The following is an 18,008-nucleotide window of genomic DNA, read 5'->3' as shown; positions in this document are numbered from 1 at the left end:
GAATAAGAGTTAACCAGATATTAAATTCACAGGATGATAGGAACCCTACCCTTAATTTCAGAAATTAAACATGTAAAATGGATTATAATGTGGATTTGAAATCATGATGGGTTTTCAATTTCTGCCTGTATAAGCTAAGAGTAGCACAAAAAAAATAAAAATCCCAAAAATATAAGCTCTGGGGGCTGATTTCAAAAGATAGAGATGCTACTGTATGAGTACAAACCCAAAATGGTCAGAGAGCGCAAATAAGGGCCAATTTAACTCCCTAGACAAAATAAACATTAACCAAGGGCAACATTTTCACTCAGGGAATAGTGACTGCTTGAATAAGGTCTAACACTACAGAGGCTACTATCCAATACACATAGCATATCAAAACTTCACCTGAGGGTATGGAATTTTTTTCCCATGCAAGGTTTTGTTTATTCTATCAGATGCAGGAAAATGAATACCGAGTGATTAATCTGTTTACATTTTGTGCTCCATGTAATGGATTTCCTTTCACACGTCCGTTTGTAAATACCGGAATTGAAATTGTACAACTGTGGACATGGGAGGGGAAAGCTCACCATCGCAGACTTTAATTGAAATTTCTAGTGGGATACTTAGATGATAAACCATTCATCCAACTTGCTTCAGCCAGATGATTCACCCCTTCTAATTTGATCCATCTGCACAGATAAAAAATCTTTCTCAAAAATGCCAATTCAGGTTTTCTCGGTCTACTCCGTACCATTAATTTCTGGCTGGCATTCGACATTATACATCCAACATCCTTGAGGATATTCTACCTCACACAGTCTGACACAGTGACCCATTATCTGTGGTTCAAGCCTCAGGCAACTGCGCAATGTCAGGAATAGGCTACTCCAACAGGCAATGCACAAGATCACATACATGAATCTTAGCAGCCACTTGGTCAGTACAAGATAACCACTGCATAATGTAGGAGCATAATAGCGCTGCAAACTGAGAGAGATTGCAGGGGACGTGCTGTTCTTGCCCTTAGTTATGTAGAATAGTGAAGTCTGCATTAATATTAACATTATGACCCGCCTTTAGTGATCTGAAATCAATCTATATGTGTACTTATAATGATATAAAGCCGGTATAGCGTCAACTAGCAGGTTATGTCAATGGGAGGACCGCACTGATCGTTTTGATGTACAGGTGCACTGGGCACATCGAGCCAAAGCTGAGTCAGAATGGGATGTTAACATGAAAAATTCACAAACCCAGCGCCAAAATATAAACACAGTACAAAATCAAATGGCAGCACAACTGTCACGGCAGAGCTTCTGTTTTGTAGTAAGGTGGTGTAACCCATTTAAAAAATATATAATAAATCAAAATTCACTGATAAGACTTGAAACCTGGCGGTCGGATTTATTTCCACCGCTAAAGTTACTGCGAAAGAAAGGACGGCAAATCACGTCCTGACATTGTAACATCTAACACAGAACTAACATAAAGGCCTAGGCAATTAAATCCGCATCTCTAGGGGTCTGCTACACGGCTGTTCATCCTCTGCAGTGGCCGTACAATCTGCTGTGAGAGAGGCGCGTCAAAAATAATGAGGGCGGCAGAACGAGTAAAAACATTAAATAAAAAAGGCACGGCTGTGTTTGCGGTGACAAGGCGCTGTCGATAACGGGCGTATTACAGCAGAAATCCTACTCACTTTATAGAAAATCATCTTTAAAGTGCCGTAGAACCCCATCCTTGTAATCCGGTGTGTTTTTTTCCTCTTCAGTGAAAATCGGTGAAGTCCAAATCTCTCTGCGTGCTGGGGAGATTTCTCTGACAGCGCGAGGGCAGTGTACACTCAGGTAAATCCGACGCTATCTCTGATGTGAACATGCTCGGGCACGTCACCGGACTGCTGTGCACGTAGTAGATTCCCCCAGTTAAAGGAGAGCTCCGTCGTGTCACGCTGACTTGAATGGGGCTCGGTGAACAATGCCGATGCAACGAATCCTGGAGGGCTTGTGTGTGTGGCACCCGACCAGCCTCGCCGAGCGGGGAGGAATAGATGCGGGAGAAGGAAGGGGGACAGCAGCAGTGGCACTCGGGAGAAAGGGGGAGGAGTGGAGAGGAGCGTCAGAGCGCAGAGCCGTGCCCTCTTCCTCTTCAGAGGCAGCACGACGGCTTCTCTACACGGGATCGGATTACAGTCTCCCCGATGGAGAGGAAGGGAATGGTGCAGTCCAGCATTCAACACTATGAGCAGCGCATCTTATATGAGCAGGGTACCGGGGGAACATATGCAAAGCAGACGAGCAGGGGAGAGAGGGAAGGAGACAGAGCGGGATGGGTGCGCACTCGTCTCTCTCTCTCTCTCTCTCTCTCTCTCTCTCTCTCTCTCTCTCTCTCTCTCTCTCTCTCTCTCTCTCTCTCTCTCTCTCTCGTGTGTGTTTTGAGTGTGTACACAAGTGGACCCCCCACTTGTTGCGGAACCCAAACACCACCACCACCATCGACCCCGCCTCGTGCACGCGCCCCGCCCTGGGACTACACCACCTCTCATTATTTCTCCACAGATGGCACCTTCATTTATAAACTGCTTGTGCATTGGGCAGTAATTGCAGCCTGGGTAACTATAGATGACTGGTGTAATTCAAAGCATGGGAAATTCTGTTCCTTATATGTTTTGGAGAAAAAACAAAAAGGTTGGAAACATAATGCACCTAAGCAATACAATGAACAATTTTAGCATTCAAGACAAAACACTTAATGACGCAAGAAAGTAGTCTGCCATTATGATCTATTTGGCAACAGTGTAAAGAATCCATGTCTGGTGCACCTGCTTATTTACAGAAACTGAACAAGCCACTATTTACATTTCAACATGGCAGGCAATTACACATGCACTGCCGATGGCATAACAACTGGAAGTTATTTTGCAGCTGCTAACAAATCACAACTTAAAAATGGTCCATTCAGTAAAACAAATTTCATAAATCAATACAAAGTGCAGGTGAATGGAAGTTAGTCAGTGAAAGGCATTGTTTGAACTGTTAAAATTTCTGTCACAGCTGCAGAAACTGCCACTCAAAGCAACATACAGCCATCAGATAAATAAACCAGGTGGTGGGAGGTTATGGGGATATGACTGCAGCAGAATTATTTGCAAATGTGTGTGGAGAGTTGTGTAACTGTATCTCAATCCATGTGTCTTTAAATGTGTGCTGGAATTTGTTAATGTGTTCAAAAGTCTGCAAATGTGTACTAGGAATACATGTGTGCATAATTGGCTTTGTAAATGTGTAAGAGAATTTCCAAATCTAAGTGTAGAGATTTGTTAATGTGTAGACAAACTGACGCATGAATTAACAAAATCTCTCCGTCATAAAATCTTACGCCAACATCAGCACTTAATGTCATTTTCATTCTTGGGATACACTTAAATATATAGTTAGTACTGTCATTTTTGCTGCAATTTTATCCCTTTTAATTCACAATTCAATTATTATCTGCTGATCAGCAGATAATAATTGAACATTAGCTGTCAGTCATTAAGGATCAATCCTTAATGACTGACATCAATATCAGTATTGGAGACTGTGCAGAACGCATGGTGGGGAAATCTGGAGATGTAGAGGCACGGACATCTCTTCCCATAACTTTCCAGAAATTTCTGGGGCATGTACACTCATTTTTGTTTTCCCCTGCCAGAGGTGCCATAATCTGCTCCTCTCATTACAACTACAGGTTTAGCTGCAATAATTAATATTATAAATACTATGAGAAGTCACATGATAACCATCTACGACACACTAACAATTATAAACTAAATTTGCCAACTAAAATGACTGGTGAACAAGCAAGCTAGCCTCCAAAAACACACGCAATGTTAGGCTAACATTAACTTAACATATTTCTGTACACATTAACAGGCACAATCTCAAATTTCCACATCCCCATCAGTCCATTTACCTTTGGAAAGTAGTTCAAAGAACAGTCCTTAGTTGAGGAACGAGCCAGCTAGAGTGAGGAGGGCTAAAATCAAGGTCAAGAGTTGCTTTGTGGATCCTAGCTACTGTCTCTTGAAATGACGTTACGCAGTTGTCAATCATCCCCGCCTGCATATATTTTTTTCATAGGCGAGTGTGAGGCAAGTGGAACGAATCTGATGTTGTGATTGGTAAACCTCTTCTTTTTCTTTTTGGCAGGCTAGACACTCGCTGTTGCCTTTTGCTGTTAGACCTCAGTACTGCACAATTGGTCAAACTCACAAGGTGTTCCCTTGCTTACTTTAGAGTGACAAATTGTGCCAACATACTTTGATGTCAAAATGTGTAGCTGCTACACAAAGCTATGTACAGGTTGGCAGGTCCACACACACTTGCAAATACCTTTTCTACAATAATATCCTCATATGAGGTCACTAAGCTTTTCCTTTTTAGCAGGCCATGTAAAAAATACAATAGGAGTTTTTTTTTTTTAAATAATCGACGAACAGAACAGAAAATATTGAAGGTGTCCTGCACAACGGTATTATGCCACAGTGCTGAAATACATTTCTCAATAAAATTCACCTGCTACTATTTTTAATTTGTTATTTAGTGTAATGTATAATGTATGTTAAACGCTGAATGTGCGGTTTCTGGCAGCCAGACATGTCATGGTGTTAATCTCTACAACATCAATTTGGATGATGTTATTAATTTCAACAGGTCCTCAACATTTACCAGTGTTGACCTCACAGGGAATCCTGAATTAGCAAATGGAGGTTCTCCAAACCAAAACAGGGGATGCAATGAAGCCTCAGGTCATAGGACAGCTACGTCCTTGCAGACACCCTGAACCTATGGCACTCAGGAGAAAGCCCCTTTCGTCCCTACACCTGCACTTATTAAATCAAGAGTGAAGAGACAAACCGATGGCTGTTAGAGCTAAACAAAACAGAAATAAAACACTTGGCAAAAGAGCACTGGCACATCTGCCTCACTTCTGAAACAAAATTGTGTGCTGGACAAAACAGAGAACTAATGATGTCCTGTGAACTGCAGGGATTATCTCCATGTCAGTTTACCTGAGCAAATAAAATCACAAAGACAGGGACATGGCTTTTGCTGCTTTATGAAAAGACCTCTGGATGAATGCAGCTAATGAAACCAATCATGATCATTCAGTGAGAGTCCACATGCTTGTCGTGCACATTCATTTGAGAAGACAGCAGGTGTAGAGGGACATGGGTAATCTGGACATTGCGGACACACAGGGATTCTCTCCTTTGTTACTATGCTAACACCAAAGAAAGCATTCAAAGCAAGGGAGGCGGGGTGTGTCAGACAGGTTGGTTTGAGTTTTGTCTGTGTGATCGAGGCGGCACTCAGGAGAAAGCCCCTCTGGTCCCTCACTGCTGGCCCAACCTTTACACAGCACATTGGAATGCTTGGCATGCAAGAGGGGTTGCACTGTGGCCTTTGAATAGGCCGTAGCCTCCTTTGTCGTTCCCCTCCTGCCACTTTGTAAAGCATTAACACGCCTCCCCCCGATACTGACCTTCTGCTTATCAAAACCAAAATCCTGCTAGCCAGACACAAAGCTTCACAAAACAGGTGTCGGTGAGAGCAAACTCATTTAGACTCTATTTTGTCACCTCGTTGTCATCCAAACAAAATTACTTCAAGTGATGGGGATACACTATTTAATAATAATATCAAATAGTAGCCTACTATTTGGAACAGTAGCAAATGTATGAAGATGGATAAAAAAATCTCTCATTGCATTGCAGTGCAGTTTGCAGCTAGTGGGAAAATGCTAGTACTCATTTGACACTGCATAAACAAAAGGCAAAATGGATATTCAAGTCAAGTTTATTTATATAGTCAGTCATCACAAGCGCGCCTACCTAGATCTAGGCTAAGTGATGAATCAAATACAAATCAAAATATGTAACACAGAAAGCAAGAAATAAAACACGAGGAGATAAAAAAAAAAATGGAGCGATGCAACGTGACCTAACCTGATGTGCTGTTGCCAGTGTTTCAATAGGTGACTCAACAGATACTGCACTACTATACAGGCATAAAGTTTAGTTGAGCATTTTGCGAAAGCTGAAGAGGCAGTGAGGGAAAGGAGGGGGTGATAATGAGCGAAATACAGATTTAACATCTATCTAATAAGACTGGATGGACTCAACTGTGACAAAACTTTCTATAGGCGAATAGGTCCTTCTTGAGCAAATGTTTAATGTGAGGTGCTGAACTTGAAGGAGGCAAATACTTCTTGGGCAGTGATGCATCACTAAACAGAGCCATGTCATTGTGTGATTGTCCTCCCTCTGACAAAATGAGGGACTAGGGGGTCTCTTCTCAATGGATTTTCAGCAATGGTGACGTGTGAGCCACATTCCAGATTGGACAGATGCAACGCATGCGGGGGAGGCTTGATGAATAAGGAAACCATGGATCATGGCACACAGCAAAGCACAATATCATCATCAATAATAGCATGGGGTTGAATTAATTTATCCTTTAGCCTCCCACATGACTAAAACAGGTTTAAAGGGGTTGGGTCAAGAGTAAAAATCAATCAATCAACAGGCACTGGTATCTTGTTTGTGAAATCAATGAGGTCCATGCGAAATAAATGGAGAACAGAGATCAGTATTTGCAACTACCAGCAATTTTAAAATGTGTATGATCATCTAAAGTCTAGTAGACATGGAAGCGGAGTGTAGTAATACTTTTAGCACTGATGAAAATGAGCTGAAATCCAAGACAGACATTGTCCCGTGTTGTTGCCATGCAATAATACATGCATGTGCTCTGAAAGGCCACAGACATCGAGAGAGTGGGGTTGCGGGTTGTATAGTAATGCCATAAATTACTGGGGAACACTAATATTGAATTTTATTTGTTGCTTATCACACTGCAGAATCTAAATGGGAGTTTTCTGCAATTGAAAAGCAGTGAAGGTCACATTTTATGACAACACAACAATACATTTGGAGCTGGATTATATGCCTCCCTGGTGTGGTGAAAGGAAAATAAAGCCTAATGTAAAGTGGTTAACAAAAACCCTTTTTTTCTTTTTCGCTGAGGGGAAAAAGCCTAACAATGTTTTCATTTTATTGGCATTTATCTCAAAACACAAACAAACAAAAAATTCTATTTCATTTCTCACAAGACAGAATATTTTAGGGAGAAAAATATTCTGGAGAAAACAGTAAGCAGGAAAAAACACAATATTGAAGCAATGCAGAAAATTGTGACAATTTGTTGTATGTACAGCTCCAAAGTTTCAAAGAAATTGAAGAGGCTAGGCCTGTTGAAATTAGATTTATAACTGTTATTGAAGTCTTATCTACCCCACATTGCTGCTGAAACCTGTGACTTTTAAGATTTGAAATGTTTATCTAAATCGACATAACAAAAAAAAAAAAAAAAAACAACTCTGTAAATCAAACAACTGACACGTTGCTTGAACTTAAGAAAATATTGGCTTGCCATACAATTCCATTCTACCATGAAAGCTGCAGAACGGCTTGCTCTACAATATGGAACTTGTATTTGGGCTACATATAGCTTCTCACCAAACAACAAGCCTAAGAATGACAACCATCTTGTCTCATATTTTATTAATGACTACTGCTAAAGCTGATCACTGATCTAGGACCTGGGTGATAGGATAAACGACCAAGAAGCGGAAGCTGTTGATCTCCCCAGGGAGAATGAATGAATCAGTGCAGCACGAGTGCTGAGGGAAAATGATATTAACCCTTTGGCCTCAGGATCTACAATGAACCAAGGAAAAAAGGATCTGACTTTTTACACAGAAAACCAAACATTTGCTTCACTTGTCTAAACCCTTGTGCTGTCCAATGAATTAACAGTACAATGTGCAGAATTTAAACTGAGTTGAAGACAGAAATAGTTGTGTATGATTTTTATTTAGTGGTCTATTCTGTGGGACATAAAATATGACAAGGATATATTTTATCTCTGAGTAATGATAATACCATGGGGATCTTGCCGAAATGAAAAGTTGTTGAAAAAGGTTTTGTTTCTTTGATGCAAAATTCGTCATCTTGACTGTGTCAGCTACTGCAAAAAACATTTCCCATATTGATGTTCAAAAATCTCGAATAGTTACAAACAGTAAGTTTAGATGTATGTGCATCAAAAACAATATGCTAGCATTACATCAATATGTGGATACGCAAGGGTATCATACTACCACAACTAACACTAATATTTTGATCTTATGCGTAAGTTGTGATGTAGCATTGTGCGGTCCAAATAACTTAACAATAATAATCCTGATCCTTTAATGCATTCTTCAAAGTAAAGCTGCTCTTTGGCCATGTGTAATTCATATCAACTCTATACAGCTATAATGAAGAACTGCAACAAGGAAACAGATTTCCATTCTCACATATAAATAAAACATTAATGACTGCCTACAGTTTTAAAAGTGGCTTTTTCTTCATCTTTCAGTGTTGTAAAGGAATTATAGTGAAATAAACTGAGTTTCAGTAAGTCGAAAACCTCTTGTAAAAATCCCCTATCCCGTTCTAATACGCAATCAATACCTCAAAAGGACATCACATACTCGTAATGCTGAATTCTGCAGGCAAAATTTCACCATAGGTGTGTTAACATTTTCCTCCACTTCCAATCCTCTACCCATTATAAGCCTATCTGTTTTTGCATTTGGATGCACACTGAGCTGTCATATCTCATTCAGAAATGAAAGAGGGTTATGGAAATGTGTGTGATGAGCCAGGTGAAACTTGGCTGGTGCTGGCATAAACATTTACACAGAAACGGATAAACCCCTTTAATCATCCAGAATTACCACTCCACATCCCAGATGAAGCAGAGCGAGCCAAATTGTACCTGCTGGGTGTTGGCTGTCATCTGTAGGCGCCTGAGTTTGCTTGAGAAGTTGCGGAAAACCGTTAAGGATATTCTGTATGTCGCATTTGATGGCCTGACCTGAACTATTAAATAATTTCACACGTCACACAGCCTTTGGTATTCTGCACTTATTGTGTCCTTCTCAAACTACCATCCATTTCTAGGACAGGGCAGTAATTTGCATATTTGCTGCTCCACCAAATGGTATCAAGAGGAAATAGGTCTAACCTCTCATGGGAGATTTTAGCTTCCTCTAATTGGATCAGATTGTGCTATTCAATCTGTAAATGAAAGATATTGAGGAAAAAATAAACTTCATTGCACACAGTGTGTTGTAGACACCGCAATAAGCAAAAACACTGGTCATACACCCTTCAGTTAAGTATTCATCTGATTCTTAAAGATTTTTTTATGCTGACATTTAAAAAAATACAGAAAATGCAACAGTAAAATACAGCTATGGATGTTCTGGATATCTTCATGTTCAAAAAGAACAAAAGTGATAAATGAACAATAATACAGAATAGTGTTTGTTTAGCATTTTGCTGAGATAAGAGTTCACGGATTTATGTAGGCTTCTCTGCTGTGCTGTATACTGAAAAATGGTCAACCTCAAACAAGTGCACACACACCCAGAGGAGCATGATGCACACATGCAAGACACAACACGCATGCACACACACACAACACCACATTTTTCCTCTACCCAAGCTTGTGTTGTGATGGGAGAGAAACTCTACATTTAAAAATAGCTCCAATTTACAGGCCAAGCTCTCTGCTGATAATGCTAATATGAATTTTCACTGAGGCTGTACTGGAAAGGTTGAGGAAGTGGAGGAAAGTTACAAGAGAAACGGTGCCATAGCCTTGACGGTGTTCATCAAAAAGTTTCCCTGAAGTACAGAACACCAAATTGATCTATTATAAACCACACTGCAAAACTGCAGTAGGCTAGACTTCATCACAGGACAAACTGTAGCATCTTCCTCAATATGACAAAGAAGAGTTGGACTGCAGGGGAACATAAAGTTGTACCAACTTCTGTGGTAAGATAAATAGCAGGGTAGTTTAACAACTTACAGAACAATGAACTGCAGGAAAGAGAAGAAAAGAAGAAAATCAGAAGAAAATAAGCAGATAAGGCTGGTAAAGCAATTTGGTATTGAGTATGAGATAGCCATGGTATCTCTTTTGCTGTTTTCTGAAGATTAAACAGAGATGAATCATATCGACAGGTACGCCTGAACAATGAGGTTATGTGGAAAGAATGCGGGTGGAACATCTTCACCACTGCTGAGCTGAAACTTCAAATCAGAGGTCTTGTTTTGTTTCCCTAGTCTTGACTGCCAAGCTGAGTAGAAAAGTGGCACAAAAAAGTGACAAGAAAACAACCCAAAACATTTGGTAATGATAAAGTGAAACACGTGACTCCCATCTTGGATCACAATCCAATTTCCAGAAAGTGAAGGGCACATTTGATCTTGTTTGCATGTGTCCAATGGCAATGCCTTTGAAAGCCCAGGCTCTTGTCTAAAGTGTCTACTGGGGATTATTGTTATCTGTGATGGGCCACCAGCGAGAGTGTGATAGCAACCTTTTTAGTGACTCAACTAGTCTGCTATCAACAGCCATGTCTGCCTGCACAGAGTGAGTCTTAAATGATGGCTGTATTTTGAAGAGAGATCAAAGAGGCAGAACATGAAAGCATATAAGTCTTTGTTTTGGTGGTTTTCTTGGGAAATATGACTGATCTGATGCATCAGTGATGTAAATCTGCATGCATACTGGAAGTGAGCAAATTTCTCCTAAAGCAAGTTTTATCTTGACGACTGGTCATGATAATAAAATAGGATATAAGTGATGGTTTAAGTGTATATCTATGTCTTATGGTGAAATAATGGCTGGCTATGCATCAGTGGCATAGAAAGGTGCAGCAGAGAATGGGCGAGGTTTGAAAATGAAGACTTGCCACTGTCCCGGGGCCAGTAAGATGTCACTGGCCCAACTGAATCAGTGCCTTGAGGGGATTTTTGGGTTTACTTATTATTATGACCAAGTGATTGCCTCTGCTTTGCCAAAGCCCACTTTGTTTTGCGTTTAATGATGAATTTCTTTGGACATGGACATTGCAAAAGGTATTTTCAATCATAACGAGTGAAGAAAAAGTCTCTTTGCTTCAGAAACCCCACAACACTTCACTGTACAGTTACAAAATAGCTGTTTGATTGCTTCATCGAACAGAAGCTTCAGTTTACATTCATATTAAAACTGAATTATGAAATTACTACAAGAATAACAGTGTTGAAGAGCTCTGTATGAGATTTCTGTATCTTAATTTGTAGCTGCATGCTTGGATTGATCTTGGCACATTGCCACTCTATACCATTTTTTTTTCATAAAAATGGTAGAAAACTGGTAGGATATCACAGGAATAACATTGATAAAGAGTCCTGTATAATATTTCTTGCACTTAATTTGTTATCGCATACTTACTTGGATTGATCCTGGCAAAGTGCCATTTTATAAACGATTTACTTCTCCAAATGAAATTGTACAGCAACTTACACTATGAAAAATGAAAGAAATCAGACTAGAGAATCTTAGTGATCAATTTACTTTAGTGGGAGTTTAAGCAACTTCTTTCTCAGTTCATTTTCTTTCTCTTCCCCTTGAGCTCAACTAACACTTTTTTTTTTTTACACAATACAATCACTCTCATATTCTAGTTTGCAGAGTCTTGGACTGTTGCGTACTTCATTAGCTGACTTTTATGGGTTGGGGTGTTGCCTGGTTGGACTTAGAATTGGCATTAACATTCTCTAGCATGTCGTATCATTCAGATGGATGAAGCAGTCTTATTTCAAAAAGCAACTACATCTACCACAAAGCAAACATGTAAAATTTTCATAGCAACAGCTGGCAGCACCTAGCCAGTATGTTGGCAAAGCAGGCAGCTGGAAATCCCTCATGTGGTCTGATTAAAATATTGGCAAGACAAATGAAAAGGGGGACCAAAAGCCCCATAACTCTCCCCTCTTGCTTTTTTATTTCTATTTGTGGTTACAAATGATGGTTACATTTAAAGAAAAGCTTCTGTCAGTGGGTTGAGAAGAGCTCATTCATGAACACAATGATTATTAATTTATTTGGGCCAATTGCTACTTTTGAATTTTGTAGTCATCGATGATTTAGTATTTTTGCAAATTGCCCTTTGGGTTATTGCTTTAGCAGCACAGCCTCTAAGATATAATCAAGCTCAGCAGTTTTTAGGACCACTACAAAAGCTGATAATTTGGGAAAACATTACCACGGTGACTTTTTTGTATAATTGTGTGGAGAACAAATTTAGTTAACTTCAGCTCCTAAGCCTAATTGAGATGAATGGGGGTGGTGGCTGGCAAAACTTGGAAGAATGATGTATTTGACCACTGTTTTACAGTATTTCCACCTAAGACTATACTTACAGGTCAACACAAAGTGATTTAACGGTTACCAACTGGCCCAGAGGGTGATTTCACCATTAGTCTGTAGCCCTAACTGTTTGAGATATATGCAAAGCACTCCATCAGTGTGAAAATGTCACTGGCAAATACTTGTTCGACAATTTATACTACTTCCCAAAATCAAATCAAAACTGCCTTCTTTAAGCTTTTTCTTTTTTGCCAACTAAGCCAATGGCATGTCCCAATAATACAGGGGTTAGAGTTAGCTAACTTTAACTTGTATTGTGCAGATTCTGAATTTCGTGGAGGAGTGGGGGTGGGTGGCACCATTGACCACTTTGTCCTCAGGTTGACAATTTACTTGTGGCAGTGGTTGCTGTCTTTGCTGTCTTTAACAGTTAGAGCAGTGGGTCCATTGTAAAACAACTGCAGGGTAAATACTGCTGTCGTGACGTGGGACTCATGTTAACTGAGTGTTCAGCAGTTTTACACATCTTAAATAGGGTCAAAATTCTGTGGATGTGTAGAATTTTAAGTTTCACTTTCATTTTTTACAAGAGGCTCTGTCAGATTGAGTGGAATGCTACTGTCTACTTTTCTGTGCATTGCTAAGTAACACATAATATGATGTGCACATTAGGCACAGTATTAGGCACCCAGATGAGACAATAAACAAGAAACACTGCTGCATGAACCAAGAATGTACAAGCACATGATCATAAGCAATGCACTGTATCAAACATATCAGTGAAGTTGATATGGTTCATTAAATGTGGCACAGGACGTTAACATGTTTAACCTTTGACACTGAAGTAGAAGTGAGCATCAAGTAGCCATTTTGCTGATTAAATACGAGTACATAAGTAATTGTACACTATGGGGAAAATGGTTGCGCCTTTACTGTCTGAAAAATCTGGTGCTACAACAAACAAATGAAATACTACTCAATGAACTGAGCTACATTACCTGCTGGGTGGGTGAGACTGATGCTTGGAAAAATGTCTCTCTTAGGATTTTAAGTGCTTGATGTAATGGCAAGGGTCAGGGATCATAAACGTTTAATTTCAGAAAGGGCAAAGGAGTGGTGAACCCTGCAGCGCTCGAAAGCATGTTTGTTTCTCCATCTCTTTTCTCTCACTCACACACCTCACCTGCACTCACACATACACACACCTAATAATATTGCCAGCAGTAGTACCAGACAGACGAGAAGTATGAATTAATGGAGAGGGGACATCCACAACAGGTGAAAATAGAGCATGGGCCTCATATACTCTCTCCAACAGCACATCCTGATTTGATGACAAAAAAAAAAAAAGAAAAAGAAAAAGGAAACACAGCCACTTCAGCAAAGAGAAAGTTCAAACTTGGGTGGGGCTAACATGAGGACTATTTACTAAATATAAGAAGTCACCACAGATACAGAGGTACAGCCCTTACAATTGTATATAGCAAAATCGTTGTCCTCTACACATCATGGAGTAAGTATCTTTTTCAGAACTGTAACAGTAGTCGTCGTACCAATTAAAGGGTCAGTAATAATACTTGGGTTAGGCTGTCTGAGGTGCTTGTCATATGTGCTCAGTATCCTATGGCTGAAATCAGTCAGGCTGAGATGGTTGGCGGCATGGGGTCTCTGATGAGCTCTGTCCCATGCTGCGGACCAGGAGACAGAGGCAGTACAGAGGAAGACCCCAGCTGCTGTTAAAAGGAAAAATCTCAAATGCCTCGGTGCGGTCTGAAATTAAGATCTCTGGTTTATGTAAAGAGGGCAGTAATATGGTATACCTTGCCTGTCTTGTGATCCTCAAGCTTGCCTTTGCCAAGACAGCATTCAGACCTCTACCTTAAGTTTCCCTGATATATCTACTGCTATTGAGAATTACTTTTAACACAGCTCATTGATTTGCTGGAATGTCTCTTAGAGGTCAAACTTTGATAAATGTCAGTATGAAAAGAAATTGACCACAGTTAGATCATGGTCCCATTGGTGACGGTGGTGGGGTACGGTCTGAAGGATTTTATCGAAGCAGGGTGCAGACAGCTAAAACGCAGAAAGCCCCATTATACATGTCAGCAATCTGCTGTTTTTGCTAATATATGGGGGTGGACAGATATGGAAAGTTAAGTGCTCATGTGTTCAAGAGAACAGGGGGTAAAAAGTATAAAGAGTAGAAAGACCTCAATCATTCTCCAAATGGGCATCCTCTGGGGGGCTTGGTGATGTACCGCCGTTACCATGCATGGTTTGATTCTGGCATTGCAGTTCCCTTTACCTGCTCCCTGCCTCCAACTCACACTGCTTCTGTCACACACTGCTCTTAGATGACTGTGGAGGGTAAGAGCACTCCTACACACTCTACAACACAGAAAACACTACACTCCTTTCTGTTTTGAAGAGAAGGGAGAGGGAGAGAAGAGCTTATTAGGTGCTTGGGAGGAGCACCCCTATAAACACCAGGCTCTGTTGTGAGTGTGTGTGTGTGTGTGTGTGTGTGTGTTTGTGTGTTTAGATCATTATTTGTTCATGTGCAATGCTTTTTGCCAGGTGCAGTGTTTATAAGAATTATGGTATGCACCATTTAGGCAGCGTCGAGTCCAGCTTGAAGAGCTGTGTGGTAGATGCAGTATGGTAGAAGTCTAAAGAATTGGCTGGGTCCTTGCCGCAGCCTACCAGGATGTGATGGCTGAGTCCAGGCATGAATTAAATATTTTGCTCAGCGATTACTTTCATTACAACGCTGTGCTACTACAGCACTGTGGTGATAACAGGTGCAGCATTTTCAGCCAGCTCTGTTTCAAACACCGTACTCGTGCATTACCCTCAAGCACCTAAAAACCACAAGTGTATTTGTTTAAAACATCACCTGATACACACACCCCTGACGTTCTTTCAAAAAGGTTGCTTAGCTTTTCTTTTCATTCTCTGACACGTTTTAACGCTATAATAAAACAAACAAACAAAAAATAGCTTGATTCTAAATTATGTATAAAGCCACAGACAGCACATTCCCCACCCAAATTCAACATTTTAATCTGTTATTCTGAAAGAAACTGCTACATGATGATGATGTTTACAGTAAAACGTGGCCATTAATGTGGTTGGTTAAAGAATTCATTCAAGGAAAGCTGACCAACTCTGAGACATACAGTAGGTGTGACAGCCTGTCTAGTTTCAGAAGGAATTACCCTGTAGTGATCAGTGTGAACACCAAAACACTGACAATATGAGTCATCCCTCCAAATTTCATCTGAATTTAAGTCGTGATGTCTGAGATATTACGTTTGAGTTTAAAAGTTTTAACAAATGTTGACTTTTAATTACAACACGCCATTTTGGAAAATTAATGTAATTTTTATATGCTGGAAAACTGCAAACTACATCTGTCAAAGTTTCAAACTAAAAAAAGTGGTGTCTGAGATAACACCTGAGATATATGTGGCTAATGGATAACTGGACACAGTCCAATTTTGGCTTTTTTCCCCCCTTCCTATTAGAGAGCTTTCCCCTCTCAAAAAATGCCACTTGAATTTATCCCGTCAACATTGTGGGTGGTTATAAATCAATTCCAATTTAGAATCAATCTAAAAAACTGACTATAATTTGACAGTTTGTTCTCATAAGTAGACTGCAACATAAACTTTTCACCTGCTTTTGGGGAGGTATAGATGGAAGGTTGTCACTTCTACCATTTATGCAGTGCCACTTTACAAGGCTCACTGACAGTAATCCCCCTTCTCTTTCCAAACTTTCCCAACAAAGGAAGTGTAAGATCACTCTGCACCTCAGCAGCTAGATACTCAGTCTGTGAAATGAGCATAAGAGCACTGGAAAATGGAAGTGAGGTTGGAACAACTTCCCAAAAATAGACTTTCCTCAGCAGACACAGTGTCTTGCTCTCATACCGCAACAGCATTCTTCATGGAAGGATTTAGATGTTTTCCGCTAAGAAACCATTCTGCCTTCTTTAGGGGATCTTGGGCTGCATTTCAAAAGTGGTGCAACACGCCTTGGGGGTCAGTTCTTCTCAGGTAGAGGGAAGAACAGTGAACAGAACCAGCACAGCTACCAGTGTATTGTATCTCACTCTGGACTTTCCTCCTGTCTTTTGTTTCTATACATCTCTATACAGTGCTTGAACTCCGTTCTGGAACAGACATTTGAGTGGGCATTAACAAGACTTTAACTCCACAAATGTCAGGGTTCACTCTCTGCATTAATGTGTGGACACATTTTCATGTCAGAGGGTGTGATCCTGTAATTCTGTGGGAGTGACTGTGTCTGGTTATTGTTATTTTGTCAATAAGAAAGAGATTACCTGTCTAACTGCTCAACACCTACATAAGTAGCATATGTCACACATCAAAGACATTTCTTTTGCTTTGCTTGTCTCTGACAGTAAACTGAAATTTCACTGAAAGCCTTATGTAGAGTGTGTGGGATGGCCTGCTGACTGCAAGGAAAAAATAATATTCCATTCTCAATATTTCTAAATTAATTTTCTTCAGAATAGCAAAAACTTCTATTTTGTGAAAGTCATTGTAACAAATTTGTTACAATTACAATTAATTATCAGTTCACCATGAATCAACGCTTAATGCTATTTTTGGGGTGCACTGAGCTTTTAAAAACCCTCACTAATCTCAGACAGAGCGCGATGAAGTCACCAGGTATCATCAGAATCATTTTACATTTACTTTGGCATGTTTTTTGACCTTTACGTCAAATACCGTCCCATAATTAAATACTGCAAAAGTCAATTGTTTCATGGAGCAGTCTTTATGGTTTGCTCCCCAATTCATCAACATTTTCTCTATGGGATGGTATCACATGATGGAAGATGCTTGCGCTGCTTCTCACTCACCAGTTCTGCAGTTGATAGCTAAACTATTTCCATATGATTAAGATTGTGTGACCATATTCATGGTTGCTGTCACTGCTGTTTTTCCTCCCTTGCCTGTTCATTTTTACATCTTGCTAATGTAGATCCACTGATCACCAGTTATCTTCTCCATAACTCAACAAGCCTTGTCACTATGTCCTGTCAACTTGAGTGGGTGTGTGTGCCTCAGTAATGTGAAAACTTATTTTTGCCTTGCCTTTGACGAGCTGTCGGTGTTATGTTACCCCAGGATATTTCTGCTAACTGATTGGCTGTCGCTGTTGTTTATCTATGCCCCAAGCCTGTCTCTGTTGAGTGACTGGTTGATTTAAAAAAAAAAAAAAAAAAAAAAAAAAAAAAAAAAAAGATGCTGTAAATTATTTTATCATTTTGTCAACCAGCTTTACTATTGACCCAAAAGACTGACAACAGGCACCAAGTGCATTCCATCATCTTACTGTCAGAACACAGGTTCAATATTTTCCCACTCCACATTAAAAAACTCAAACCAGCAGACCCACCAACTGTGCGATTCATATACTCCAAGCCCTCAACACTCAGTGTGTAGGCTCAGATACTACTGTTGCAGTTACAGATAACATTCCTCCTGCCAGTCTAACGTCATCAAATAACACACAACAGTGACTGAAAGCTTTTACAGTTGCTGCTCTAAACACCCAGTGTCAGGTAGTTCTTTCCTGGGGAAAGACACGTGCTGCACAGTACGTGTTTTATGTTTCCTGCAAGCAGCAAACAGAAGTTTGTTTGTTTGTCACCATGGCTGAACACAAAAGAAAAGACCGGCGCTT

At 40.1% G+C, this 18,008-nt stretch overlaps 1 protein-coding gene across 2 annotated transcripts in view; it reads right to left on the bottom strand.

Annotated features, from left to right (window-relative positions):
* fbxw7 (F-box and WD repeat domain containing 7) overlaps nucleotides 1-18,008 on the bottom strand; it is a 158,467-nt gene that overhangs the window by 25,188 nt on the left and 115,271 nt on the right. Inside the window, exon 1 of one of the 2 annotated variants that reach the window (XM_030044163.1) lies at nucleotides 1,685-2,079. The exons of the other annotated variant lie outside the window; for it this stretch is intronic. Coding sequence (XP_029900023.1) covers nucleotides 1,685-1,723 — 39 coding nt within the window. The 5' untranslated portion in view covers nucleotides 1,724-2,079. Of the gene's footprint in view, nucleotides 1-1,684; nucleotides 2,080-18,008 lie in introns of those variants that run through there. 2 annotated transcript variants of the gene reach the window in all.

Source organism: Myripristis murdjan, chromosome 1 (genome assembly GCF_902150065.1).
Source record: "Myripristis murdjan chromosome 1, fMyrMur1.1, whole genome shotgun sequence".
In the NCBI taxonomy this organism is placed as follows: domain Eukaryota; kingdom Metazoa; phylum Chordata; class Actinopteri; order Holocentriformes; family Holocentridae; genus Myripristis; species Myripristis murdjan.
Note: the sequence above shows the minus strand (reverse complement) of the source record. Positions and strands in the feature narration are given on the sequence as shown.